Here is a 27,799-nt window from a genome sequence, read left to right on the forward strand (position 1 = left end):
TTAAGCAGGGAATAAAATCTTTGTCAATCACTTCACCAGAACAGCTTGACCAAATATGCCTGTTTTAAATTTTGCCCTCCTTAAAATTTGAAATGAATATCAGAATCAGCTTATCACTGTCTTGCAACACACTAGACACTATTTCCCAATGAAATGGGAAATGCTTATTAAAGCACAGATTACAAGGAGCTCTGCTTCCTGGGGACAGGCAGCATCCTACATTTGGGGGCTTTGATGACTTCTGCTGAACCAACTCTGTTACTTTTATTTAGCAAGAAAGCTGACTTTGTAGTCCACACACCATCTTATTGTCTTGCCTCCTCTCAGTAATCATCCTGCTGGTTTAGATCTCCTGCCCTCAAAATGAAACTATCCATATGAATCAGGACGGATACTCATAAGAACAACTTTAATCTTTAGAAGACATTTCAGAGAACAATGTTAATAAAGTGAATTCTATCAAGCCTTTTTATTGCTCTGATAGCAGCTAATCCAACCCATTTTCAAATGTGAGAAAATGTACTAAAATTCATGTACAACTGTACTCCACTTGCTTTCTTCCCCCACTCTCCAAACCAGCAGCAAGAACTTTTGATACCATAAAGATGGATTCCTTCTCAAAAAAAGAGGAAGAAAATAGAGAATCATCCTAAAAGATCTGGTATCATAAATGCCACAGCAAGGAGGATTTCAAACCCTCATTTACATTAATAACTGCATACAAAACAATTAAATTGAATACATATTTAGCTTTTAAAATTATGTTACACTTCATATCACCCATAGGCATGCCCTGCATGAAACATCAAGGCTAGCATAAACCCAGCTGGGTTTTCCACTTTGGAATAGTCAAGCCACATTCAATGTGACCTTCTGAATGAAACCAAGCAAGTTCCCTTGAGCAGTCACTGTCTCATTTTAAGGAATTATAAGTGGAGTACACTTATACAGAGGCTCAGAAACCTGGTGTTCAAGGTGCAAAGCCATTATGAACTACCGTAAGATGTGACACAGCACTGTGCCACTTGAAGGAATCACAGTTTTCCCTGTTGTTCCTACATGTATTTGGGAAGTAATCCCCTTTTTCCCTTTTCTCAGCTAGTCAATAAAATCACTGTACGCACTTCCAAACACAAACAGCATTTGCCAATATCACAGAACTGCAGGATCTTTTAGGTTGGAAAAAAGCACTGAGATCATCAAGTCCAACCTAGGACTGATCACAACCAAGTCCAGTTGTGTCACCATGTCCACTGAGTACCACATCCAGTCTTTCCTTAAACACCTCCAGGGATGGTGACTCCACCACCTCCTTGGACAGCTCCTTCCAATGTTTAGTCACCCTTTCTGTGAAGAAGGTCCTACTAAGGTCCAAATACATACATGTACATACGCATTTATACACATATATTTACACACACATACCTGTGTATATATATATATATATCTGCATATATATATACACAGAGATACACACCATCTGTATGTATATACATACACGTATATACCTATATATATATGAATACTTCGAGTATATTTCTTTTGTCCTATCCATTTTACATGTGAAGCCAGCCTCAAGACTAGGACTACTAAAGAGGACAGAAGAATGACAGAAAAAAAATAGAGAAAATTAAAATAAATGAAATAAACAAATAGACTTTTCTAAAGCCTTTTTAAGGCTTTTCTAAAGCCCTCAGAGGCAGGGGCCAGGGTTTGGTCCTCTCCTGCTACTGAGCGGGCCGGATGCTCAAGGCCCCTCAGCCAGAGGGGGATACACGAGCCCCCGCCGGCTGCCGGTGGTGCCGGTGGTACCGGGGGTGCCGAGGGTGTCCCGGCGGGCGGGCGGTACCTGCTTGATGCGCTGCTTCAGCCGGGGATCGGAGACGCGGCCAGGCCGGCACCGCATGGCCGCCACCCCGCCTGAGAGGGAACTCCATTTCCCAGCGTGCCGCGCTGCGCGGGCCCGCCCGGGCGGGGCGGTGCCTACGGCGGCCGGGAGGGCCCGAGCGCGGCGGGCGCGGCGGCGGGATGGAGTCGGTGGTCTTCATCTTCTCGCTGATCGACTGCTGTGCCCTCATCTTCCTCTCCGTCTACTTCGTATCCTGCTCCTCCGGCGTGGGGGGCGCGGCGTGGGCAGGGAGGGGCACCGGGGCGGACCGGGCCCGCTGAGGCGCCGGCGGGGCCGGTGGGCTGAGGGCTGAGGGCGGGGGTGCTGCTGTGCTGGGCCATGGCCGCGGGGCCCGGGGGCTGCGGCGGCGGCGCGCGTTCGGCGCCCGGAGCGCGCTCGCTCCGCGGGGCTGCGGCTCCACGGGCGGCGCGGCCGCGGCTGAGGAGACACGGGCGCGGCACAGGGAGCCAGGGGTGCTCGGGAGATACTCGGGCCTAGAAAGTGCGGCCAGCAGTGTTCTCATTGCGAGGAAGCCGTGCTCTGTGCTAGGTGTGTGCTCGTAGCTGTGGCGCTCCGAGTTCCTCGGCAATCAGGATTTCCACGTTCTTTTGTTAGAGGCTGGTCCGCAGTGTTTGCTGGCTGGCGTTGTTGCAGTGTAAAGGCGCAGCTTTGACTTATTTTCTTTACTTTTCTCAGTAAAAGAGAGCTAGCTTTCACATTCTTTCAATCCTTTTCAGGGATTTTTCAGGGTCTACCCAATTCTTCTAGCAAAAGCACTCGAAAAAAATTCGTCCTAGAAGGATGAGTTGTTCGATGAAAAGTGATCAGCCTTTACCCATCTTTTAGGAATAGGAGAAAGATCTCACAGTGTTCATTTCCTTGGAGAAAAGAACCATGAGCTCTACAGAAGACAGAATGGCGAGGTTCACACGTGCGTCCTAAGCCTTTTTTGAGAGAACTTTTCTGTCTGGAATATTCGTATTTCAGTATGAAAGTTCATTCAGGAATGATGTTACTCTAATATTTCATAGAAAAGTATTAATTAATTCAATGTTGTTTTAAATGTTGGGAAAAAAAAAAAAAAGTCGATTTGCTGCTTAAAACTGCACAATTTTGTGGTGTTTGAAAGTGCATTAATTTTTCCTGCCAATTAAGTTTTAGTTTCAAGGGTTGTAGTAACCATTTTGATACTTAAAGTACTGAGTTTGCCTCCCTTGTCAGTTTTAAGGGCTGAACTGAACTTTAGCACTTGTGCAACAGTTGCCCTTGGGAGTTTATAATAAAATCACTTGGCCTGATGATAAAATATAGCCATGCCTTCTATCTAAAATAGGAGTGAGTTGTAACTAATTGAAATATGCCTTTGATAGAGCAACGTAGAGCTAGGCAGTGAAGGCCGAGAGCAGAGGGTTCTCCCTAGTTTATTGACTAAAATTAAAGCTTTGTGTATTCTGAATTACCATGCAGTGTTTCCTTATCCCAAACTTCAGATAATCACACTATCAGATCTGGAATGTGACTACATCAATGCTAGATCGTGCTGCTCCAAGCTAAATAAAGTAAATTGTTCTTCCTTGCATTTGCTGTGGTTTTAGAAAACCACATCCTTCATCTGAGCATTGCAGATAACTGGGGTGTGAGTGGTATCTGAGAAGCCTTGAGATTGGCATGTATCCCTTATTTCAGCCTGCTTGTCTTTTTTTGGATGTCCATATTTCAGCAAATTCTATCACAAAAGTACCATTTTAAATGAATCTTCTTGAAACTTAGCATTAAATCAATGTGGCCTTTCGATGTGTGTGTTCATTTTGATTTAAATGTGTTTTTTCTTAATGTGAGAGAGAATGGTACAGGATCCTGTCAAGCCAAGAACGTGTAATTGCCGGGGGCTGACCCAATTTAACGATACCAGTTTTTTTATTGATCAGCTTTCTTATCTGTTCCAAGCCTGGGGCTGTTCATGCAGGTTTTAATTATCTGAATTCCTAAACCCACTGTTCTCTGCAGCGATTTCAGATGAGCTCTGTATACTTTCTCAGTTCTCTTTCATGAATGCTTGTGTAGTATAGTTGTGTTCAGACTGTGCTGCTCTCTAGAAATGTTTGTAATGTTTGGAAAAAGCACCCCTGTTGCAATATCTCAATGCTTGCTTGTGCAGAATCTGCCTGAAGGTATTCATAATATATAATGCCTATTTTGTCCACACTGTGATGGAACCACATGCCTCTGATGTCAGTTTTTCAGATTTTACGTGGTTATAATCAGATTATAATCCCAAATAGGTGTCTTTTCCATAAAGGAATTTACATTTGTGCGTGTAATTCTTTCCTCTTTCCCTCTTTTGCAGTGGGTGGTGCCTGAGGTGATTGGCCATGCAGTTGTCACGGTATTAATGCTTATTTCATTGCACTGGTTCATCTTCCTCCTTAACCTGCCAGTGGCCACATGGAATATTTATAGGTAAGCGCTCAAGGGATTGTGGGGTTTCTTCTTAGCACTGTTACTAGTTTAGCTTTAAGTGTAGTACAAAGACGAATAATACGTCATGGTGAGATGTTTCAGGTGTGTTCTTGAGCTGCAAATAGCCTTCATTAATCAAACTGACATAACTTCTTGTCATTAAAATGACAAGAAACCAAGCAGTGTAAAGGACATGAAACTTTTGTCCTTCACTTGCTTTCCTGGCCTTCTTTGGTGCCCAGGAATCTCCATTTATGGGTCTTTCCCAAATTCATAGGAAATAATAGCAGAATAATTTGGATTATGAAATAGCACTGAAAACAGAGTTAATAATGTTTTCATGTTGTTCTTGATAGTGATATCAGCATAAAAGTGCTTAGGTTGGCATGGCTGATGGTTGTAAAACCATTGGGCTGTGGTGGCACCCTCCTTTATTTACTGACTTGTGCCTTCCACTCATCTGCACTGGTTTTGGCCCCTCATCCTGCAGGTTTGGATTTGGGAAGGTTTGCAGCCTTTTCTCCCTAGGACAGCTGTCAGTGTTACTGCTCCTTGTACACTGGGTTGCCAGCCTTGCAGATAGTTTAGCTACCAGTGGGGCTTTCCATGTAGCAACACTGGGAGTGTCAGTTTAAACCATGTTCTTTTTATCTGATATCATCTGGTGTGTGGAGAATTGACCCTTCCCTGGTGTTTGGCTGATGGAGACTGGATGTGGATTTGTCACTAATTATCTCCAGTCACTATACTGAGGGAACCCAAAAGCCCAAATGTCACATGTACAGGTGTGGAAAGCTGGCTGTAATTCTTGTTTGCCTGAACCTGCCAGGGCTGTTTGCAGGGATGGGTTGAGTTCCTGGTAGAATTAAACAAGAAGTTTCACAGTTCTCATTAAAACAAAGTTGAAGATTTCTGTACTGATAACCTGATTGCTCTTGAGCAAAATAGATGTGCTATTTAAATATGGATAAATATCACCCTTATTTTCTACAGAACTGCCAGCAAAGCCTTCAAGTGTTTCTAAGCTGGAGAAACATGAGACAGTATAACTTTATGCTTAATAAATAAATGTTGCCTAAATACACACACATAGGGCATGGTTTTGCCTGGTTTTGTTTGCCCCTCCCTATGTACCTATAGTGACCAATATTTGGTTTGGGGTCTGCTGGCAAGCTTAGGATTTGATGTATCGTTCAGGCAAGGCTGAGACACCACAGACAACACGTTTTCTTTGGAGCTGTCAAAATTTCTTGTGCTGGTTACACTTTGCTGCTTCATTTTCATTTTCATAACTTAAGTTAGTTTTTAGCGTAGCCACTTGCTTTCCCTTCTAAAACTGGTCAGAGGGAGTTTAAAAGTGGCATTATTTCTATTTCTACACATTAGGCAGTAAGCTTTGATTACTCTTTTGTATTGACAGCTCTCATTTTATATATGTCCTACATAGCATAAATATTCTGAATATCCTAAAATCCAGGATTGTTTCCTTAATTTTAGATGTGCAGTGTAGGCAGTAAGTCGTAATATTAGGCCTGTATCACTAATCCTCCCTTATTTCTGTGGATTGAGGAGTTTATCCGGAGTTGGAGGCTTGCAAAAGCAAGTGTGGGGTTTAGCATTTTCAGCTCATTAGGAACTGTATTGATAGCACAAGGAGTAATGGGTTCAAAGTAAAAGAGGGGAAATTTATGTCAGAAATACAGAAGCAAAATAATTCAGTTGAGACTGAAGAAGTCCCTGCTTTGCACTGTAAGTGATAAAGGAAAAGGTAGGATTCCCCTTATTCACTTTAAAACCTCCTTAATCAAATTGACTACATAGCAGCTACAGGTAATACTGGCTTAATTTAGTAATTCTCTCAAGGATTTTAGTGAGAGAAGAGAGGGTTTGTGCAGGAAGGGTATCAGAAACAAATCCTGGGAAGGATAAATTAGTCAAAAACATATCAAGAGAGACTTCCAAATTTGCAATATGTTTATCTTAACAACCTTCTGGTCCTTATTGTTTAGCACACTCACATGGTATTTAATTTTTTTCTGATTAATTTTTTAGTGTCCCCAGTGAGACAGTTTTGTCTTACATTCTCCTTGTTTTAAAACTTTAAAAAAAAAGGAAGCATTCAGCTTTTTTTTTCTCCTTCTTTGTTATATAGATCTCCTTAAGAGAACAGGTCCAAATGATGATTCTTGCCATGTCTGTAAGAAGATAAAACTGAAAGAGTAAAAAAAAATTTTAAAAAAATTAAATCTTTACGATTCACTAAAAATTCTGGTCAGAACTTCTACATCCCTTTAAAAATTGGGAAATCTAGAGGGAAGTGTCCTGTTGCTGTGGTAGCAGCTTCCACTGAATTGAAATCCTGGAGGCACTAATGTGTATATTTATTAAAGCTGACAGTTTACTTGTTTGCTGCAGAAGTTTTTTTGCTGTGTGGAGGATGACAGCTGGCTTGAGCTGGGTTTGTCAGCATCCAGCAGCATTGTATCCATGGCTCAGTTCCTTAGATATAGAATATAGGCTATCCTGCCTTGTGGGCCTCTTGGAAGAAATGCCTCAGCTTATGCAATTAAGTTGCATCATTTAAGTGTCACCATTTTTGAAAAAAGCAAAATTAATGCATGCTGTCTTTATGGCACTCATATCCCAGACATGTAAGAAAATTTTGCATTCTCTTTCTAGGATAAATTGGTACAGGAAACATTATTCCAATAAAATGTGTTACATTCCCAGGAAATGGACAATAATTTGTGTTACAACACTAAAAACAGAAAAACCATTCAAAACCTCAAATTTAGAAGAGAATTTCAAACTGATATTATTTAACATGAGCTATTTTTAATGAGACACAACTGTCTTTGGTATTAGTCAAATATACTGCAGTGCTTTTCAGTGCCTCTGTGACAGGCAATTACTGTGGGGTGAACTTTTTCTTTCCCAATGTCCTGTTGCTAGAAAACCTCCCTGTTGCTTGTTCCCTTTCCTTCCCTTCCTGTTATGGAAATAAATGTTATAAGATGTGGGGAAGTGCCTTTTGGACTACAAGTGATGCCAATGGAGTAAATTAAGAAAACTGACCAAGTGTTCTGTTCTGAGACCATGTTTCTGCTCCAGCTTTAAGACAGAGATAAATTTTTGTATAGAAAGAGTTTGATTCCAGGAAGGTAGAGCCTGTGTAGTATCTTAGGGAAGTGATATTCTAGCCTGAGCTCAGCTAGAGTGAGAACTTAATGCGCTCCCTCAAGAAATTCTTCGACAAGAAAACATGCTGCTGGCTCAATTGTCACAGGACATCAACATGTGGTTTGCTGGTTTTATGCTTCTTTGGTTTATGTTCTGCTTGGCTTCACTCAGCTTTTGTTCTCATGTGGGTTCGGACAGCAGAACTTGACATCTTCAGTTCTGCCTGACTCATCCTGTCGGCCTCAGTGTCTGTGCTGAGGTGTCCCAGGATGGCTGTGACAAGGGCAGGAGTAACAGCACAGATCCTTTGCCTTGGCTTATGCCATCTCATTGTGAACCACTGGAGTTTGTGAATTTCTGTGAGGTTTTTTGCTAAACAAATTATTGATTCTTAGTTAAATTAGGTTCTTTCCAGTCCCTTTCATCTAATGCATCTTTACACTGTGGGTGGGCGTTTTCCCCATGACAGCAACTAACTGTGAACAGCAATTAAAATTAACTGGAATTGGCTATTACCTGGAATCTCATTTATACATGGGAAGTTGGGCTGATGCTTTTAGTACTTCTTGTTCTCTTATTATTTGTGGGTTGTAGATAGCTGCAATATCCAGAACTCCCTTACCTTGAATTGTGAAACAGCTCTTCAGATGAAAGTCCCTTCTTGGCAAGCTTTCCCCTGCCTCTTGCCCTGACACTCCCTAGTGTTTCAGTGATTACATTTTCAGGGTTTGTTAGTTTTGTTTTTTTTATTCCTTAACTTTCAGGTACATTATGGTGCCAAGTGGAAACATGGGAGTATTTGATCCCACAGAGATCCATAACCGAGGACAACTGAAATCACACATGAAAGAAGCCATGATTAAGCTGGGCTTTCATCTGCTCTGTTTCTTCATGTACCTTTACAGGTTAGTTTCAAAAATTGCTCCCAAGAAACAAAGGGATTTTCTGCCAGCTATTTTTATCTCTTCTATTCCACTGTGAAATTGCTGGTATTCATGTCTTAGCTTTTTGCATCCTGCCAAGCCTCAGTAATATATTTTGACAACTATCTCTGGGCTCATTATATGCCATTATTCATTTTGATCAAACACTGTTTGGAAACTCAGGCTATTCCTTAATCTCAAAACCACAAGTACAATGTAAAGAGTTATATGCTTTCAGCAACTACAGTAAATGGCCTGTTTAGAAAGGAAATACTCTTGAGGACCAAGTTTATTTTACAAGTTCTGTTTTTAAAAAATGAAGTTGATCTGGCTGAATTACAAATAGATTTGTTCTATGATAAGGCCACTTATTCCAAGGTGGCAGAGCTGCTGTTCTCTGCTGCACTATTTCTTCTGCAGCCTTGTCTTCCTAAGCAAAGCACACAGCAGGGATGCCTTGACTTTCTATTTCAGGTTCTTTTAGTGCAGCTCTCCTGTGACAGTGAGAGCTGCTCCTGCTTGCACAAGCTTCAGTAATCCACTGGTATCATGTTTTCTGTTTTGTCACAGTATGATTCTGGCTTTGATAAATGATTGAGAAGTCGAAAGAGAACCATTAGCTGCCAAATTGGGTCATCACTCCAGTGACTGGTGGAGCCACAGACACCTCCCGAACACACCTAGATCAGTGTCGTCATGCAGTATATTTTTCCTCTTTGAACAAGAAATATTTTTCTGTATTTTTAACATAAAGTATTTTCAAAAGACATTGGATCTGTGTAGCAGTTGTTTTTGTTCCTTTACAAGCCAAACTGCTGGAGCTGCTGTTTCTGTAAGATGAAATCCTTGCTTACAGAAGTGCCCTCGTAAGAATTAAATGGTAATCAGGGAAACTTGTTTCAGCACCATGAGCTGGTAATGACAGTAGTTCCAGAACACATTTAAGTGCAGCAATGATACCTGATTCTTGCTGAGAGGTGTCAGGATGAGACTGGCTGCCAAGCTGTCCTATCAGAACCTAATTTGAAGGAACACTTGGAACAGATTTCAAAGTGGAACAGGAACACAGCCTGCATCTTTGTGTTGGTATTCTTTCCAGACAAAAATCAATGGAATACAAGTTACATTTTCCTCCCTTTCCCCACGCCCCTGCAGCAATGTATATGAAGCCTTGCTTTTGGATGGATTAAGATCCCTTTGGTGGACATGACACTTGTGTGTAAGAGTGCAGATAAACAAGAAACATGATTCATACTTGCTTTTTCCATTCAACTCCTGTTTTGTCATTGAAGTACATCATGGACATCCAGATAAAGATCATATGGCACTGGGGTGGAGTTGGTTACAGAGCAGAAGACTATCTGCAGTTGCTATTCCCTGAACCTGCTGTTGGCACAGCTAGTAGGGTGAAACAAGAGGTTGTCTAGCTCAGGGAAAAGGTCTGGTAACCCATAATCCCACTTACTCCAATTCTGATGTGACTGCTTCAGTGATACCAGCAAGTTCTTTCTGTACAGCTCTTGCATCGGTAATAAGTGTATAAACCTGAGTTTGTACCCTCACTGTCCAAAAAACTGTCTAAGTCTTTTATATGTGCTTGCAAAAAGGTCTCTTGAAACAAACACATCAATTAAAACACTTAAAAAATACACTTCTGTAATTACATCCAAAAATTTATGAACTTTTTCTTCTTAAGTATTTGGGTTTTAGTGTACAGGTGGAGTTAACAATTGTTTTCAGGGCTAACCATGAAAATGCAACACTGATGCTTTATTGCTGTAGATACTTTGTGTTCAGTGTTTGTTCTAGGAGAAGTCTGGCTTTAAAGTTTTGATGCATGGTGTCTGAGTTCAGCTGTGTTAAAGATGAAAAACTGCTGAAAATTGTTTTCATTAAAAAAATAACTAAGGAAACAGCTACCCCAGCTGGATGGCACTGACTACCTGACAGCAGAACATCAAACTATAAAAAGCACTGTCCTATAAAGCCAAAACCCAGGGAGAAGGTAGGTCTGGAGAAAGGAAAGCAAATGAAACTTCAAGAGTAGAAAGTCAGCAACTTTTTTAGCAGATTATGGTAGGCAATTAAATGATCTTATTTGTATATGGAAAAAAAACCTACTACAAATATTTTTGGCATTAGAAGAAAAGGCCCAAGTTAGGTCCTTAAGGTACTGCTGACAGTCAATACGTTTCACTAAACTTGTTTCACACTGAGAAACATGAGCATTAACCTCATTTAATTTTAAGACCAGTACTTAAACTAGCAGCTTGATATCCTATTCTAAAAACATGAATAAGTTCCCTGTTCATTTATATCCAACAACAGATAATAAGAATTGCAAAAACCTCACCAGCAGATTTCAGAGACTACAATTCTGCTGAATAATTACACTGGTAATGTTGAAGCCTTCTTTACTGTATGAGGTTAGTGCCTGCTTCAACAGAGATCTTCAGAGGTCATTGTCAGCTACAGAAAAAAAATAGGATGTGTAACAGCTAAAAACATGATTAATTAGCTAGAAATAGGGGTGCTGCAGTTATGTCACTCCTGGGAGACCCACAGAGCACAGAAACGTTAATGATGGTAAAAATAAAAAAAACCCTCTATTTTCCCACAGAGAACAGGGTAATTTAAACCCAAGCTTATCACACAGAACTCAGGAGAATTAGAAACCTGTGACTGATTTTTAAAAAAAATAATTTCACTATCACTATAAGTTGCTGTGAGGTCAAATACAGATTCCTTCTTAGTCACTCAGACTATTTCCCTTTGGACTTGAGGTATCTTTGTGATATAACTTTGTGAGGAGCCATTAGCTATGATTGACTGAAAACTCCTAATCAGTAAAAATAAATCAAAATCCCACATGGATTCCAATTTAACTGATGTTACTGAGCCCTTTTCCTCACCCACAATCTACAGCCTGGCCAGCTTGCAAGCATGATCATCCCTGCATCAGTTTTCAGAGATTACACAACAGTTAAGAATTTGGGGGTTAGTAAAAGTGTGTAGAACTGCATTTTTCCCTCTAATTAATCTTTAGTTACAGAATGTTGGTTATTGAGCCTGTTTTTTAAAGAATATACTTGCTTCCCCAATCTAGTAAATGACTGGCTTGGTTTTCTAACGTAGTTTTGTATTATGGAACATGGTAAATTGGTGATCTGACCAGTAGTCTTATGAACAATTTTACATGTAGGTTAACAATCAACCAGAAACCCTGATAAGCCCAAAAAGGCAAATCTTTATCTGTTCAGGAGTGTTAGAGCTTTATTCTAATTCTTTCTTCTCACAAGGAGCTCTCTAGTATTTTCATACAAGTGCCAAAAGACCATTTATGCCTTTAAGTATAGGGTATGATGGACAGTGGAAGTAGCAGTAGGAAAATGTGGTCTATATATTACGAACCACCATGCAGTTATCAGTACAGCCACCACCTCAGTTTTGGCAGAAACAGAGGCATACAAGCCTCAGTGGTTACCCTTCAGAGCTTTACAGATCTTTAAAAATGAGGACACAACTGGCACTGCTATCCTTCTGGGATGAGGTGACAGCCTTGGCACATGCAAGACACACAGGGTGGTGACTGGGCAGCACAGAGAGCACAGGACAAGGTGTAAGGAAGGGCTCTCCTCAGGCAGAGACTGGATTTAAGCTAATTAAGAAATGCATACCTACTCTCAGGTGCCTTATGGAATTTCTTTTAAATAATCAGAATGATTTTAAAAAACAAACAAAAACCCAAAAAACACATTAGGAAAATAAACAACCCAAACCCACAGGACTTAAATCTTACAAATGCTGAAAAGTCCCAGGCCCACAGAATACAGATAACCTGTTTCTCTTGCACTCTGCTGACCCATTAAAGGCAGACAGGAGGGCAGATGAAGCACAGCTTTTTTGGCTGGGCTTCTCCTTCATCTGCTGTGTGAGTAATTTATGGCTGAAATGGGTCTGCAACCCAAGAACCCTCCTGCAAATACCAGCAACCAAGGGAAGTAGCACAAAGGAGGACACGCAGAGGAGTACAGCACATCCTTTCTCTTGGCAGCTGCATTTAAGCCATAATTATCTATATACTGCCTAAACTGTAAGGGAGAGACCAAAGTTCATGCAAAGGTGCTGCCAGAGGGAGTGAAGACTTCTTCTAATCAATATGTAAGTTAAAAGAGTTCAAAAATTGAATGCACATCAGCAAAAGGTTTGAGTTTGGAAAAGCTACAGGGAGTGGAAATTCAGGTACAACTTTTTAACACAACATAAGCTATAAAAATATATAAAGCTGAATAAAAATACAGGACAAAGATGAGGGTCTGGTTTAAGGCACAGAGAGGAGGGGTAAGAACATGGGGTCAAGTTAGAGGGAGCATGAAGGCAGGAGATCCAAGTACTTTAGGAGCACCTTCTTACTACAAAGTATCAAAAAACCCCATAAAACTCACAGATCACCTACAGCAACCAGAGTCTGGTATTTAAGCAAGCTGCAGCATTAAGGAATGATTGATTTCACAGAGCCTCAAGGGAGCAGACGTTGAGCAAGTGAGATAAGCAGAGCCTGGGACACGGCAAGTCGAGCGCTGAAGTACAGCACAAACAAGAGGGTGAGGTGGATTAGAGCCAGACAGCAGAGCCTGGAGAGCCTGATCACAGCACTGAGTGGCTCTGCTGCAGCTGCGCTGCCACAAATTAATTTTCCTAGCTAGGACGTGAAATACTATTGAAGAAATCTATAATTAATGATCAAGAAATTAACATCCAAGTCAGTCATGTAAGTGAAGTTAGGGAAACTAAGAACTATTCATTCCAGTTATTTATTGTTTATTGAATTGAAAGAAAGGGAATACAAACATTTCTCTTAAGTGCTGTGCACCAACATGGAAAAAGTGTATTTTTTTTTTTTAAAAATCCTAATAAAAACAAATCAGAAGTTAATGTAGTTCCAATTGAACAATTTTTAAAGATATGTTTAAAATACTACACATTTATAAAATAAAAAAGTTAAAACGGTGTTCTGTAAATAATTAGTAAAACAAGTGAAAATAAATACGAGACCCAAAGTTCTTATGTTTTTAATGTAATATAGCAAAGAAATTTTTAACTACTTAATAATATCTGAGGAGAGTAACAAAAATCCAGAAAGTTTAAGAACGCAATCCTTTGAAACATTTAATATCAGTCCATAGCAAATAGTCATTACATACCAAAAGCTCTAAGTGTTAACTAGTTCCACCACAACTCCATATAAATCTTGACAATTTAGAAATCTTGAGATCAACAATAAAGTTCTTTTCGTGATCTCTACAGCTTGGTTTGTAAGTACATACATGCTTTGAGGATCCATTTTGTCCCATATGTTTTCAAGGAGCCAATAACTTTTTCCATCTGTGCCTAAAAATGTTAAGTTTCAAATCTAGCACATATACCCTAAGAATGAAAAATGTTTATGAAAAAAGATGGGGCACAATGAATTTCAAATTTATAAAAATATACTGATATTAACCAAAACCTTCTGGTCAAAGGACACTTCACATACACACTACTTAAAAGTATGCAATAAAACATGACAAGTACCTAGAACATTTGGTTCTCTGTCTGTTCATGGAACACATGCACGCACACACTCATACCAGATGGGAGGAACACTCTCACAGATGTTTTACTGAATCCAGATTATCTGGATGAATAGACAGAAAACTTGGCTACAGTTTATTTCAACTAGAGGCAGCTACTGCAGCAGTAGTTTCAACACTGCACACTTCAATTAAGTCCACCCTGTTTAAAAAAAGTGTCATAGTTAATGATTTTGCTTTCTAGACATCGTTAAAAGTAGCAGTTTTTAGAAATCAAGTATGGCAGCTGAAAATGGACTCAAGCCAATGTGGAAAAGACAGGAGGAAGGCAAAAGGAGACCATTTATGGGATGGGTGTTCCTTGTAATAGTCGTCTCAAAAAGAAATAGATACAAGTGTATTTTGTAGCTAAAAATATGGACAAACTATTGAAAGTGCATTTTTCCTCCTCCCCCTTGAGTTACAGTAGTTTGTTTGTTGGTCAGTAAATCCTGCTTCTTATGTCAATTCTTTTTTCTCTACCTCCCTCCCCATTTGGATCTAACAGCATATCCCCTTGAGCTACAGCTAATTGTGTGAGTCCTGGCCTCCTGGTAAGGAAGCCTTTACAACTGATTTTGGGTGGGAGTATCATTTAGCAGTGTAAAAATACACAACTAGACACCAACTCCCAACAGCAGACAAGAGTTTTTATTAAACATTACCTGGTTGAAGCCAAGTTGAGAAGTAACTGGCAAGATCTGGGCAGATTTCTAGCTTGCATCTTTGCTCCAATCATAAAGAGAAGTTAACTTTAAAGTTGGAGAACTTTAGAAAAGACAGAGGGAATTTAAAAACAAAGGTGTCATTCCCCCCACTTCCCTCCCCTCCAAAACATGAACAGAGCTACCATTTTCCCTTTTGTGTTCCATTGTGCCTTGAAAATTACTTACCTGAACAGCTAAAGAACATTCAGATAATAAAATGCTTCAGCATTTTTTTTTTTTTGAGATCTGCCTTGATAATAACCTGGGGCTACTGTGAATATTTGAAGCCAACAGGTGACCAGAGAAAGTTAGAAAATGAGTACACACAGTATTTTTTTCTAAAACCATGGGCCTGCTGACTGGAAATACAGTTATTTATTGTGGGTGTGTACTTGTTCCAGCCTTACACTCCAGCCTATAAACATTTTTAAGCACATGGAAATCAACATGCTACAAATGAGCAAACTGATTTGGGTTTCCACCCCCCCCACCCCACCCCAGTCTCATTTTATTGTCTGTGCACAAAAAGTATTGGTACTTTTCAATCCACATAGTATGAATATCCAATGTGTTGGAAATAGTTTAGGTTGCTCTTTCATCTCCAGGTTGGGATGGTTCTCATTGCTACATCTCTAATGGCAGCTGCTGTGGGACTGAGTAGTGTGGCAAAATGAAGATTAATCTCACCTTTCTGTCCTGCCTGCTCATGGCCCACGAGATGCAAACAGGCTGTCACTGAGACATTGGAAGCAGTGCCACCTGCTTGGAGCTTGCCTTTACATGGCATGGCTGCACCAGGACACTAAGGGAGAGAGATCCCACACCTGCTTCTCCCTAACTCAGCTTCTGAATATCTCAAGTGTCCTTCAGAGGGACAAACCAAGTCCAGCAGAGAGGGGCAGTATTTTGGCAGCAGTCCTATGTTAGGTTTAAATTCCTAATTGCACTGCCGTGGATAGCAGGCATCAGCCCACGCACCGCCCCAGCTGTACCAGGGAAGGAGTCTCACTCTGGTTAGTCATGGCCTCCACATTAGAAATGCCTGAAGTGCATATGAGACTAAGTCTACACTTGAGATTTGATCCAACCTTCACCACCTGCCTAAAGCTCCCACTTTATTTCCATGAGTACATAGTGACAGACCATTGTATGAGACATCAAAACCATTATTTTCCTTACTCTTCCTAAATAATGTTTGGCTTGAAAACTTAAGCTCCAGAGTAAAACGATACTAGAGTAACTTCCAAAGGTTCACATGCTGGCATTGCTTATGAATTATACCATGTTTTGAACATGTAAAACACTTTTACAATTTACTGATTACAATTTAGGAATTAATTTCCTAAAACCCCAAGGTTTAGCTTACTCAAATTTGACCATGGGAACTTTTCTGTTTTCCTGCAACATTAAGGCCAGACCTGACTCACCTTACACTGTCTGAACTAAGAAGGGAAAGAAAAAGCTTCCTCCAGAAGTGATTAAAGGAAGAAGGAATGGATGTATAATCTTAAGTTTACACATGTATTCTCAGTGCTGTGAAGCAGTAATTGCTATCAAAGAATTCACCTTAGTTTTAAGGCTGAACATTAAGTTCCTACCTGGTTTTGGAGGTATTAGAAGACTCATATGTCAGATTCGGGGCTGGTCTCAACCACAGTACCAGAATCTTAGCTCATGCTTAAAGTCTGCACGCAAGGCAAGACAAACACACACCACCGGATGGCTGGAATCTAAAAGAAGAAAAAAATCTAACCTGCTAACCTTTGTTTTTCTGGGAAACACCACACTCCCATTCATCAAAGTGGCTATACCTCTCTTCCCAGGAACTCCAGCAAACCTTCCCCCACCCTTCTTCCACACATAACTAATAAGGACTCTAAATCATTATCTCATGAAAGGATGAAGTCCACACTTCTGCTCAAGTGACTCCTGGTGGCATGACCTTCCCTGCTCCTTCTTTACTTTGCAGCAGTACCAACACTACCTTTCCACCCAAGGTGGCAAAAGGGAATCCAGTGCCATCTCATAATGGATTTGTGTGTAGTGCAGAAGCACAGAGATGCCAGGCAATCTGTTTATGTCAAAAAGAATAAATATTTAAATTATAAAAGTCTTTGTTTTTTCTTAACACGGGACATTAGTGGAACTACTCCTAGATGTGTCAAGATGTTCACGGCACCAGCTTGCAATAACGTCTGGGAGAGGCATTTAAATCTGCAAACTTAAAAGTATATTCTCAACAACAAAATCTGTCCACCCTTGTTTATCAAATAAAGAAAAAATTTCCATCATAATACAAGTGTTTAATTATGATTTGTACGTAAATTACTTATACAAAGTGTTGACTTTGTGAAGAAAGGACTCTTTCAACACATTCTTCCCTCAAAGTGTAATCTACTTTTTACACCAGCATTGTTGCATATATTTATGTAATGAAAAAAACCAAAAAAGACCTCTTCTTGTTTCAACTCTGAGACTGGTGGTGCAGTCTGAATGCTTTTTTTTTTTTCTAACTAATACAGTTTATCTGTTAAGATGGACAGGGAATTCCTCCATCTGAAACAAGCTTTACTGCCTACATAAATCTCCTTCCAGCCACTGCTTTTGATTCGGTCTCAGGACACTCCAGAAAAGCATCAGTGATACCGTGTTTCACAACACTTCTTGCATTGTTTTAATTCCAAATGTATACAAATGAAGTCATTTTAATCCTATAAATAATTTATTTTTAAAAAATTGTGCTGTTAACCCCTTTGCAGGGCAACGAGCTATGTGAAAAGTACAAAACTTTTTGTCAAATGTGATACTGAGAGTGCTTTTGACATAGTTCATTGGTTTATCCTCTCAATTGATAGATATACTGCGCAACGGGCAAGGCTAGAATCCATGAACCAAGCTGCAAAGATCTCAAGCTAAGTAAGGCGGAGAGAGACTTGAGAAACAAGAGAAGGAAATACTTTCCTATCCAATGTATACTCTTCAGACTAAAGCACTCTTTCTATCAAGCCTTCTAAACTGTTAAATAAAGTGTTCCAAACAAGCATTTAAACTTCATTACACAGAAGAGCAACAAGAACAGTAGCCTGCCAGACAAAAAGGCAGGAGGGAAAAATATATATACTGAGTTCAATGGTTAGCCTGAATGTAGCACAGTTCTTCACAACCGATGGGGGGGTAATTTCAACACGGTGTCCAACAAAGTTCTAAAGACGTGCTTCATCTCAACTGGTTACTATGAAGCAAAGGTGGTAAATGTTTGGCCCCAACCGGGCTTCAGAAATGGTTCTTTTTCATGACGAGCATGTCTGTCCAGCTATCAATCATGTTTGTTTGCACCAAATCCCAAGCCATTTAAAATACGACTAATTAAGTTAAACTGAAGTCGTCTGCTCCAAATTCGCCATCAACTATCCATGCTACTGCATTCCTCTGAGCAAAAACAAAAACAGAGAAAAAGAAATCACAGCTTGAAGATCTTAGCAACAGTTCATATTTCTATCATAATGAATACAGTGTATTTACATAAATTTTAACTGAACATGCACTAGTTAATGGATCTTATATTGTAGCTAAATTCCATGCTTAAAATTACTTATTTTAGATAAAATTATTCATAATAATCTAGATATTATTTTAGCATGTTAGGTGTGGGTACTCAAAAAGCATCTGGTCCAAAACGATGTAACACGCATTTACATACAACTTCATGGGGAGTGTGCTAATTACAGAGCTGTCTTGTCACCCCATTTAGGATTCCTAAGTGGTTAGGTATTATTCCATGCACCTACATCTCTTGCGAAAGCACTGCTGTGAGAAATCCATTTGAGGTTGGTTGGTTTTGATGGCACTTACTGGTTCATTTTCTGGAGGAACTAAGAAAGAGTGAGCAAGTAGCTCACTGGAGAAAACCAAACAACAAAGCCATGAGTAAAACCAGCTGGAGGACAGGCTCTGACTCCTTATGGGTGCATTCCAGGTGCTACAGATTAGCCAGGCTGGTCCACCTAGTCCAAGACTAGAAGCAGATGTATCAAAGCACTGGAGCAGCGAGAGGAGGTAATTTTTCCTCCTAATATCCTTCTACCTTTCAGGCATTTCTACCTAAGGGACATTCTGAACTAGAGGTGTTTATTTATCTACCAGCACTTCATGGATTTCTCTTTGATTACTCTGTCCAGGCTCCCCTTGAAGCCACATCCATGAGGTCATGTGGCAATAGGATATACTATATATCATTTTAGTGTCTCCTGTAAATTTTTACTGCAAGGTTGAATACTTAATGACAGAAGCATATAAAGTGTACAACAACTCCCCAGCAGTCATCTCCTTAACAATCCCGGGGAAGGCGAGAAGGGATGGGAACATCTGAGTGCATTTTGGCAGCAAAAAAATGAGCATTGTCTCTTTCTCTCCCCTGCACACATATGGTTACTGACGGTTAGTAAAGATTCAATTTTGTACAGATTTTCTTTACACTCTCTCTAGACCTTGGAAATTCTCTTTTTGTAACCATTACAATACCATTACTCAATCTGCAGTGTGGTTAGAATGCACTGTTTAAATTTTAATAACATTGTACATTACTAAACCTAAGCATTGAAAGCAAGGTTTTTATGGAGTCTGCATAAATAAGTTAATATAATCCTAAGGTCTTAGTGACACCACAGTTATGCCTTTTTTATTCTACCAATGAGTAACTCAGATAAAAACCAACAGTCATACACTAGAAAAAAAACCAAAAAACAGTGACTAATTTTTCAGTAGTGCATTTCTTTTACCTTCAATATCCTGGTTGTCTACGAAAGGCGCTGGTCCCCATATCCTAACAGTGCCGTCGTCGGAGGCGCTGGCCATCATGGCCGGGATCTGCGGGTTCCAGCTCACGCAGTTCACCGTGCGCGTGTGCCCCGTCAGCTCCGCGATGGGCAGCTCGCTGCGCTTGTGCCAGATGTACACCTTGTGATCTGAACCAAGCACATGGAAAAGTAGCGTGAGCAGTACTGCTCTGCACACACCCACCTCTGGAGCCAACTGCACTTTCACACCAGCTCTCATTAAAGCCCATGTCAAAAACCCAAGTCTCGAGCGTGAACAGCGCTGACAAAATTTTTCTTTTAAAAGTGATCAAAAGAACGCAGGCAAAGCTCTTCCATTAAGAGACACGCTCTTTTTTAACACCTGCAAGTCTACTACACTTGGTGTTTGAAGAAAAACATTTGACTGCCATGCAAATAAGACAATACAAGGCAAAAAAGAGAAATTAAACTACTCTTTAATTACAGGTACGGAGTTATAATCTTATTCTAATGGAAAACTTGCAGATTTCCCCCCCCTCAAATAATTGTATTTGCAAATTAGTAAATGTACTATAAAGTCATGAATACTAAGAATAATTATAACCACCTCTTGTTGATGAGTACCAGATAAGATCACAGCTCTGTAGTTTATGAAAAACATCTTAAAACCTGTAACACTCCAGTGAAACTGCAAACAGAGCAAACGAGGGAGAGCAAAGCTTAATGGCTCAAATTGTGAGCTATTACTGTCTTTGACAACCAGTTATTGTGTGGTATTTGAAGATATCAATTTGTACATATTAAAGTAGATGCAAAGAAACCCTACACATCCTATTTTGTGCTGGGAAGCTTTTAATTACTTCTAGCAACATGACAGAAATAGAATAGGGAAATGGTTAGACACTCTACTGCAACATTTAGAGAAGTCATCCTTTATAACCAGCCATATATAAGAATAACTGGGGAGTGGGAAGAAGAGGTGGAGGGTTGTCCCAGCTGTAGACCAGCAGCCTGTAACAAGTCTGTGGTTTCACCTGTCTAGGAATGACTGTGGAATATTCCAAACAGAGCTACATAAACTGGACAAGTATGTATTGCTAGTATTACACAAAAGCCTAATTTCAAGCAATCATATGAAAGTATTTTGATCCATCTGAAAGGCTTTCACCTAGATGTCACTCTGAAGGCTCAGCAAACAAACCAATCTTCCTCTATTCCTCCTCCCAGCCCCCTATAAAACAAACTTGCTCTCTGACCTCCCTGCTAGAAAAGCCTCATGGCTTTTTCCCATGTGGTAACTCCCTTGTCTTGTGCTGAGCCAGCTTGTGTGAGGGTACCACCTTCACATGTGCTTGTGTTGATGCAAACGTTCTGATTGTACTTCATTCCACTTAGGATTTCAAGGGGACCACACATCCATACTATTCACCAAACAACACAATTCACACACTACACACACAAGCCTCTGCTCTGCCAGATAACCAAAGCCTAAAGACAAAGCAGTACTTTGGTTTGGAAAAAACAAGATAAGGCAGCAGTCAAATCCCCTCTGAGACAGAGACCTCTATTTTCTTCCTATGGGTGCAATTGTCAGGAAAACCCCTACCCAGCTGACAAGATGTTTTGACAATGAAGTTATGACAATGTGATCAACTACTTTTTAAAGCCAGCTATGAGAATGTGACCTATTAATATTGTTTGCTTGTATTTTAAAAATAGTTTCAGTAGCCACATTTGCAAATGGCAACAGCTTCAGACAGTTCAAATCAAAGGAACCATCAGTTTCAACTACAGTGGTTTTTAAACAATGAGGATAATAGAAAGTCAATAAACTGGGGTGAAAAAAAAGACTGGTGCACTACAGTATCTACACCTACACATGCACATAGTTATGGCTAAACAAATCCTGAACTTTCTGGCACTCAGGTCTCAAACCAAGAAGCCTGTCCAGCCATGAAAAGAGGTTCACACTGGACTGGAGGGCTGGAGGTGCTGTCCTTCAGTCATATTCCACTGGGTAGAGTCAGAGGGTAAAACTTGGTTCTATTTTAGACATGTTTTGTGGTTCTCAAAAACAGATAGCAGGAAATGCCTTGGCCAATCTTGTTTCCCAAGAACTGTGGGAACACAGTACTCACAATAATTTGTTTACATATGACAAGTGTAATTCTTAGCCCTGCATAAGCTTGAATTTTCAGTGACCTCCACGGCAGGTGATGGCACTACACCAGTGACAGAACTGAAACAATTCAACACATAAGCTTTTAATAAATTTATACTCTTGCCACAGACAGCTGAACAAGAACATACCACAAAGCTTTTAATCACCAAGAAACTCTACCAGATTACGTCAACAGCTGCCTAATTTGAGGCTACTCTGTCTGTAATTAAAATGATTCTACTGAAATTAAAATAACCTCACCACACCTGTATCTTCAACAGGCAAATGAAGCTATTATTCCCCAGAAGTACATTTTATTCAAACCAGAAGTCTAAATATCATACTACAAAAAGAAAAGTCCTCAAGAACACCCCACCCACTTCTAATTAAAACTGTGCAGATGCTTTTGCTTTAGAGGAGGAACACAAAAGAGTCATTAATATGTTCTACCTCTGCCATCCTCTCAGAAGATTCTTTCTGCCAGCCCACAATTACTTCTTGAAGTATGCCACAATCTCAGCATGCCTCAAATTTATTTCATGAGCCAGTTGGTTTGCTTTTATAATGTTGTTGTTAGCAACTGTCATCTATAAGATGAAGGTATAGGAAGGATACAGTGTTTCAGTTTTCTGCACAAAGAATGGTGTTACCTTCACTGCCACTCGCAATGAAATCTTCATTATGACCTCCAAAACACGAGTGAATTGTGTAAAATCCTTGTGTAACACCTTGATACTTTCTCACTAAAACTCTGTCTTGTAAGTCCCATAAGTGAACTCCCTGGAAACAAGAAATATAAAGAACGTTATTTTATCATTGAATATTATTAACGGCAGTCTTCTGAACAATGAAAAAAAAAATTACACATGGAAGTGCACTACTTTAGAGCCAACTTTGGTACTGTTAGTAGGTGAAAAGAGTAAAGATGTAAATTAAACTTTCACCCTTAGGTCCCTTCCACTCTGAAAGCTTTAGTCTTTCCCAAGGTTTCAAAAGCAAAAATAGATAAATAAAATCCATGCCCCCAGACATGTAAAGTGCCACAGTTCTTGCTGTACCTGGCTTCTCAATGCAACAGTCAGATAATTAAATTTAACAGCACATATTTCCTAATATGAAACTTTTGGCTATAAATTAGTCAAAAAAAAAAAAAAAAAAAAAAATCAGGTCTCAAGAATAAGATCACCTTCTTGTCAGAGAATTCCATGCTATATTTATGAACATTAAGGCCTTCATATTACACAATATACAACTAGTTAATATTATACAACTAGTTAATATCAAACATTCCATCTCACATAAAAATATTTATAAACAGGCAGAAGTTGCAAGCAGATTTATTTCTATTTCCTTTCAACATCCCCAACTCACCTGAGTTGCTACATTTAACAAAGCTAAACGGCCATTTTTTGAAATAGTAAACGACATAATAGGGTGATCCTCTTGTACTCTGAAATTGTAAGACATGAGAGTCAAGATAACCAGATAATGATGCAAACAACATCCTGTCTTTGCAGTATTATCAGGGAAAAATAGTTCCAAATCTGAAATTAGGTATGACTCTATACATCAATACAAGCCAGTTCTACAATACTTGTTTATAGTTAAAAGTTTATAGGCTAAACACCCAGACTCTGGGTTTGGCCAAAAGGGGCTTTGGACCTCAACTCCTAAATTCAAGGCAGAATATACTAAAATATACCAAGAATTGAGAGGACTACAAGTACTTATGATAGAAATGCCAAAACATCCACCAAAAACCTACTCCAGTGCTTAGGAAATTATTTCTAGTACCTGATCTAATGCTTCTTGCTGAAACTTGCTCACTAATTCTTGTCTCATCTTTTAATACTGAGAACATTTAATAACTCATTTCCCATACTGTCCCCCACACCCTTCCTCAGTTTTCTTCTGACACTAAGAAGCAGGAACTCAAAACCAAAAAAAGAGGTAGTTACATGTTCCTGTCTGTGAGATCCTCGAAGTTATAACCCCGAATTCGCTGGTGTGTGTCTGATGCTAGAACAGTTTTCCCATCACTCAAGCACCAAAGGCATTGTACTCTCACCCCTTCCCAGGAGTCGAGGAGATTACCATCTAAATCCTGAGCAGAAGGAAAAAAAAGCATTCAACAGTTAGTCTCAGGTTTCTGAGGAGCTGTGACTCAGAAAAAAGAAGTATTTTTCACTTTCTATTTCAGACGATTGCTACAGAAAGCAGTCTTACCCTTTACAATGGAGGGCTTAATGAATTAGGAGTTAGTTGTCTTAACCAAGGGCTTTTAGGAATCTGCCCTGGAGAGCAGGGTGCTTCTGTCACTTATTTTCTTGTGCAAGACACATGCCACCTGCACCCCATCACTGAGCTGACCTTCACAGTGAGGTCTGCATACTACATGACTATTCTGGGAACCAGTTGGAAAAATAATCAAGAACGTGGTGAAACTGTGGACCATCACCCCAAAGCAACACTAGTCAAGTAATGAGGGTTTCACATTTCTGTTTCAACTAAGAAAAAACAGCATGCAAAAACTAAAAAAGATGCAGTCAAAACACTGTGGAATAAAAACACTTGTGGACAAAGGTACTGCTTTTTATTAGTTCTTTTTTTCTGAAGCAGCTAAGAAAAAAAATTCCAGACCACAAATCCTCCCTTAGGCCGACCAAAGATGCTCCAACCCTTCAAACTGCTCCATCCAAAGTGCTGCTGAAATACCTGCATTAATGTATTGCTTCTTTGAATTAAAAAGGACCAGAAGCTTTAGTGTACATACACACAAAACTTGAAAAAGCATAGACCAAACTTTGATTTCTTGCTTTACTTTCAAAGGGACAAATGCAGAGAACTTACACACTGATAGAACTGTCCACGCTGTCCTCCCGTTACAAAACGCTTCCCATCAGGATTCCAGGCCACGCTTGTTAAACTGTCTTCATGAGACTGGCTCATCTTTGTCCTCAGCTCCCCAGTCTGGAAAATAAACAAAGGCAGCAGGGCCTTATACCACAAGCCTTACCCAGAAAGGCACTGGTAATTTTATCTGACATGAATAGTGTTTGGAAGTGTATATGTTTCAACAAGTTTATTAAAAAGCAACACATACTTATGAACTATGCAATGGAAAAGTAGAACTACTTTAGCACATACAGTGAATCTGGACTTGATTTGGGACAATTTCTTTTGTCTCTCAAATCAAGAGACATGGAATAGTTGATGTGTCAGACAGCTAAAAGATTTTGAGTAAGGAGTGGAATAAAAAGAAATTACATGAACAAGCCAAGAGAGTGACAAGCACTATCAAATGAAAAGAAACCAAAACACTGAAAGAAAGGAGGCAGGGAGAGATTAGAAGAAAAGAGGTGATGAAATACATTTTAGTAAGAAATTAGGAATATTGCAATAGTTAGAATGTTTTCCTCCTTGAGCTGAAGTTCTCCATGCCAAGATTTAGCTTTCATGCCTAGCGTATAAAGCCACTGTTTCACAAGACAGAACACCAATGAGTGGCACTGTCAGTAATGCTCTTCACTGAGCCAATTTAGTCAATTAAACAGAAGAAAAGTGTTCCAAGGGTGAAGAAAGGGAACGTTTTTGTTTTAGAAAACTAAATTAGTTCAGAGTCCAAGACAGCACAAGGAAGTCTACACAGCTCTCAACTGAGGCAAAGGAAGCTTTTGTATCAAATCAAGTGCCCATAAAATTCAACAGCAGAAAGTGATTTTCAGATTCATAAGAGGGAATGGAAAAATGCCCAAGTGCCTGACAGAAAGATGAAGTTCTGAAATCATAAATTGAAGCATCTTTCACTAACATCACTGGGAGGGTTACATGAAGTAAAATAGTTTGCATATTTTACATTTGCTACTTGTTAAAATCATCAGTGAGCAACTGCTTCCCTTCAATTATAATTCTGCCCTCTACTTCTCTTGATTCATTTGCTGTCCTTCTCCTCAGGAGCTCTCTGACATCCTATGCACTTACGCCATCTCTTCTCAGAAATCATAGTAACCACACACACCAGAACTGCTGCACAATCCCACACACTTAAAATTTGAACTCCAGTTTCAGTTTTTTCTGAAGTAAAAGAGCATTTGCAGGCCGCCATAATTATTTTTTCCAGCTGAGAGGAGGACAGAGAGCAGCAGCTCTTCTTTACATCCCCACCTTGGCACGAGTTTGCAGCAATTACTTCTTTCACACCTGTAGTATTTAGCGATTGAAACAAAAGCAGCAGGCTGACCACCAAGTTTTCTTTTTCACTCTTCGCCACCACTTACTTGTACATTCCAGAGCCAAAGCTCAGAACAATCATCTGGGCCACAGGCAACAAGGTAGTTGTCATCTGGACTCCAGGCAATGTAGGAGACCCCGTACGCGTGACCTTCTAACGTCTTAAGTAGTTTTAGCTGGTGAGTGTCCTGGAACAAGAGAGGTGTTCTTGAGACAATGCAAATCAACTCCCACCACATTTCACATTTCCACAGCATCCATCTACAGCATGACAGGTTTGCCGGTTTACAGGGCCAGAAAATGAAAGTGCCTAACTTTCAACCTTCACAACAAGAACACTCATAGGTATTTTTGTTCTACTCTTCTGTGATTCTGAACAAAAGTCAAGAAATACCACTGTGTACAAAGTTTTACATTACATTACACTTAGTGCAGATTTCTGTAGTGTCAAGTCTTTCTACTTCTACTAGAATATGAAAGCACCATTACCTATATTTTACAGAATTAGGTTACTTTCTTAAAAGTAAAGACATGTTGGAAACCTGTTATGGTTAAATAGAGAACTAAAACCTTCACAGCTCAAGGAAAAAGCCTGAAGTGCCTATATTTTTATAAAGTTGTGTGTGTGCTGCTCAAGGAAGGAGATTTACAGAAAGATATTTTTAAAAACTTCCTTGAGAGGTGTTCTCATTTCAGAAGTGTTGCCTACAGCAAGCTGTTTTCTGCCAGATTTAGTGAATGAAGCATACTTGGCACATGCAGCATCTTATATCATCTCTAAATTACAACTGTTTTACTGCTGCCTCGTCGGAGGAACTTGACTTTTCAAGAAACTTGTAAAAATAAATAGTACAGCTAGATACTGTGAAACAACCACACACTGGCTTCCTAAATACAGAAACATGCTTCAGTACAGTATTAGCACTGATTCTTGGTAACAGCATACATATACACAAGTAGAACAGAGCTTGTTAAAAAGTTGACAATGATTATTTTGAAGCTTCTTGGAAAGGGCAATCAAATTGTGCTCCCTCTACCCACTCTACCCATTTTTTTCCATGCATGGCAGATGCTTATATCTTCAACTTCTTTTCAAAAAGGATGACTAATTTGAAAATCTAGCTTGATTTCTCTAATTGTCCCTTCTCTCTCCTTTTTATTTTTTTTTTCAGTATTAATCAACAGAGCACTTCTTAATTCTAAAAACAAAGACCAGAGGAAGAGCGACATGAAGGATTGTTTCCTGGGATCAGCTGTGAGGGATTTGGTGACTCTCAGCCAGCCTGCAGCACTGGGGGTTCTGATGGCTAGAAAAAGTAAGTTCCCCAAAAGAAAGTGAGCTAAGAATAATCTTCAGTGTGCAGAGGAAGACAGGCAAATGATTGGACCTCCCTCAAGACCCCTTTTCCATTCTTATTATCCCTGGACTGCATTAGACACTGCTGTGTCTATAGCTAAAGTGATTTTCAAGGAAACTGAGTCATGTCTGACATCATCTCACATCCTGCAGCTTGTCTGGAACAGATATATTTCTTTTTAAAACAGGATTAAAGAAGCCTGTCACTTCAGCGTGTTTGAAACTCATGACGATCAAGATCATAAGATATTCCTCTTCTAATGATAGTGCTCTGTGGCTTATTACTATCCTCCATACTGCTCTCATGCTTCCCTCCAAATACCATAAAGCTGCTATACCATGCTCTAAAACAGCAGTCAGTGGTATTTCAGGCAAACATCCCCAAATGTAGACAACCTGCCTCCCACCCATCAGCAAAAGAAATCTCAGCACTTCTATCCCTTACATACAGCTTTCCAAATTTTTGTGTATGACAAGCAACTATT

The 27,799-nt window shown here is 39.7% G+C and overlaps 3 protein-coding genes across 5 annotated transcripts in view; 1 reads left to right on the forward strand and 2 right to left on the reverse strand.

The window, feature by feature from the left end:
- The window catches only part of NVL (nuclear VCP like), a 37,988-nt gene extending 36,009 nt beyond the window's left edge, over positions 1-1,979 (reverse strand). For 2 of the 3 annotated variants that reach the window (XM_023922904.2, XM_086878856.1), the window contains exon 1: positions 1,850-1,979. In XM_023922904.2, the coding sequence (XP_023778672.2) occupies positions 1,850-1,906 (57 nt within the window). In that variant the 5' untranslated portion in view covers positions 1,907-1,979. The remainder of the gene's footprint in view (positions 1-1,849) is intronic. The other variant, XM_086878857.1, reaches the window with a different exon arrangement.
- CNIH4 (cornichon family member 4) lies at positions 1,980-9,220 on the forward strand. The gene is made up of 5 exons (XM_086878861.1): positions 1,980-2,097; positions 3,379-3,447; positions 4,236-4,348; positions 8,293-8,433; positions 9,022-9,220. Exons 1-5 carry the CDS (start codon positions 2,029-2,031, stop codon positions 9,047-9,049), a joined length of 420 nt encoding a protein of 139 aa, XP_086734987.1. The 5' UTR covers positions 1,980-2,028; the 3' UTR covers positions 9,050-9,220.
- A 4,031-nt stretch (positions 9,221-13,251) lies between these two features.
- The window catches only part of WDR26 (WD repeat domain 26), a 32,197-nt gene continuing 17,649 nt past the window's right edge, over positions 13,252-27,799 (reverse strand). The window contains exons 8-14 of the mRNA XM_086878858.1: positions 26,005-26,145; positions 24,578-24,697; positions 23,686-23,831; positions 23,099-23,177; positions 22,378-22,507; positions 19,549-19,734; positions 13,252-18,199 (exon numbers count right to left, since the gene is read on the reverse strand). Coding sequence (XP_086734984.1) covers positions 18,174-18,199; positions 19,549-19,734; positions 22,378-22,507; positions 23,099-23,177; positions 23,686-23,831; positions 24,578-24,697; positions 26,005-26,145 — 828 coding nt within the window. The 3' untranslated portion in view covers positions 13,252-18,173. The remainder of the gene's footprint in view (positions 18,200-19,548; positions 19,735-22,377; positions 22,508-23,098; positions 23,178-23,685; positions 23,832-24,577; positions 24,698-26,004; positions 26,146-27,799) is intronic.

Source organism: Cyanistes caeruleus, chromosome 2 (genome assembly GCF_971803275.1).
Source record: "Cyanistes caeruleus chromosome 2, bCyaCae1.hap1.1, whole genome shotgun sequence".
NCBI classification, from domain to species: Eukaryota; Metazoa; Chordata; class Aves; order Passeriformes; family Paridae; genus Cyanistes; species Cyanistes caeruleus.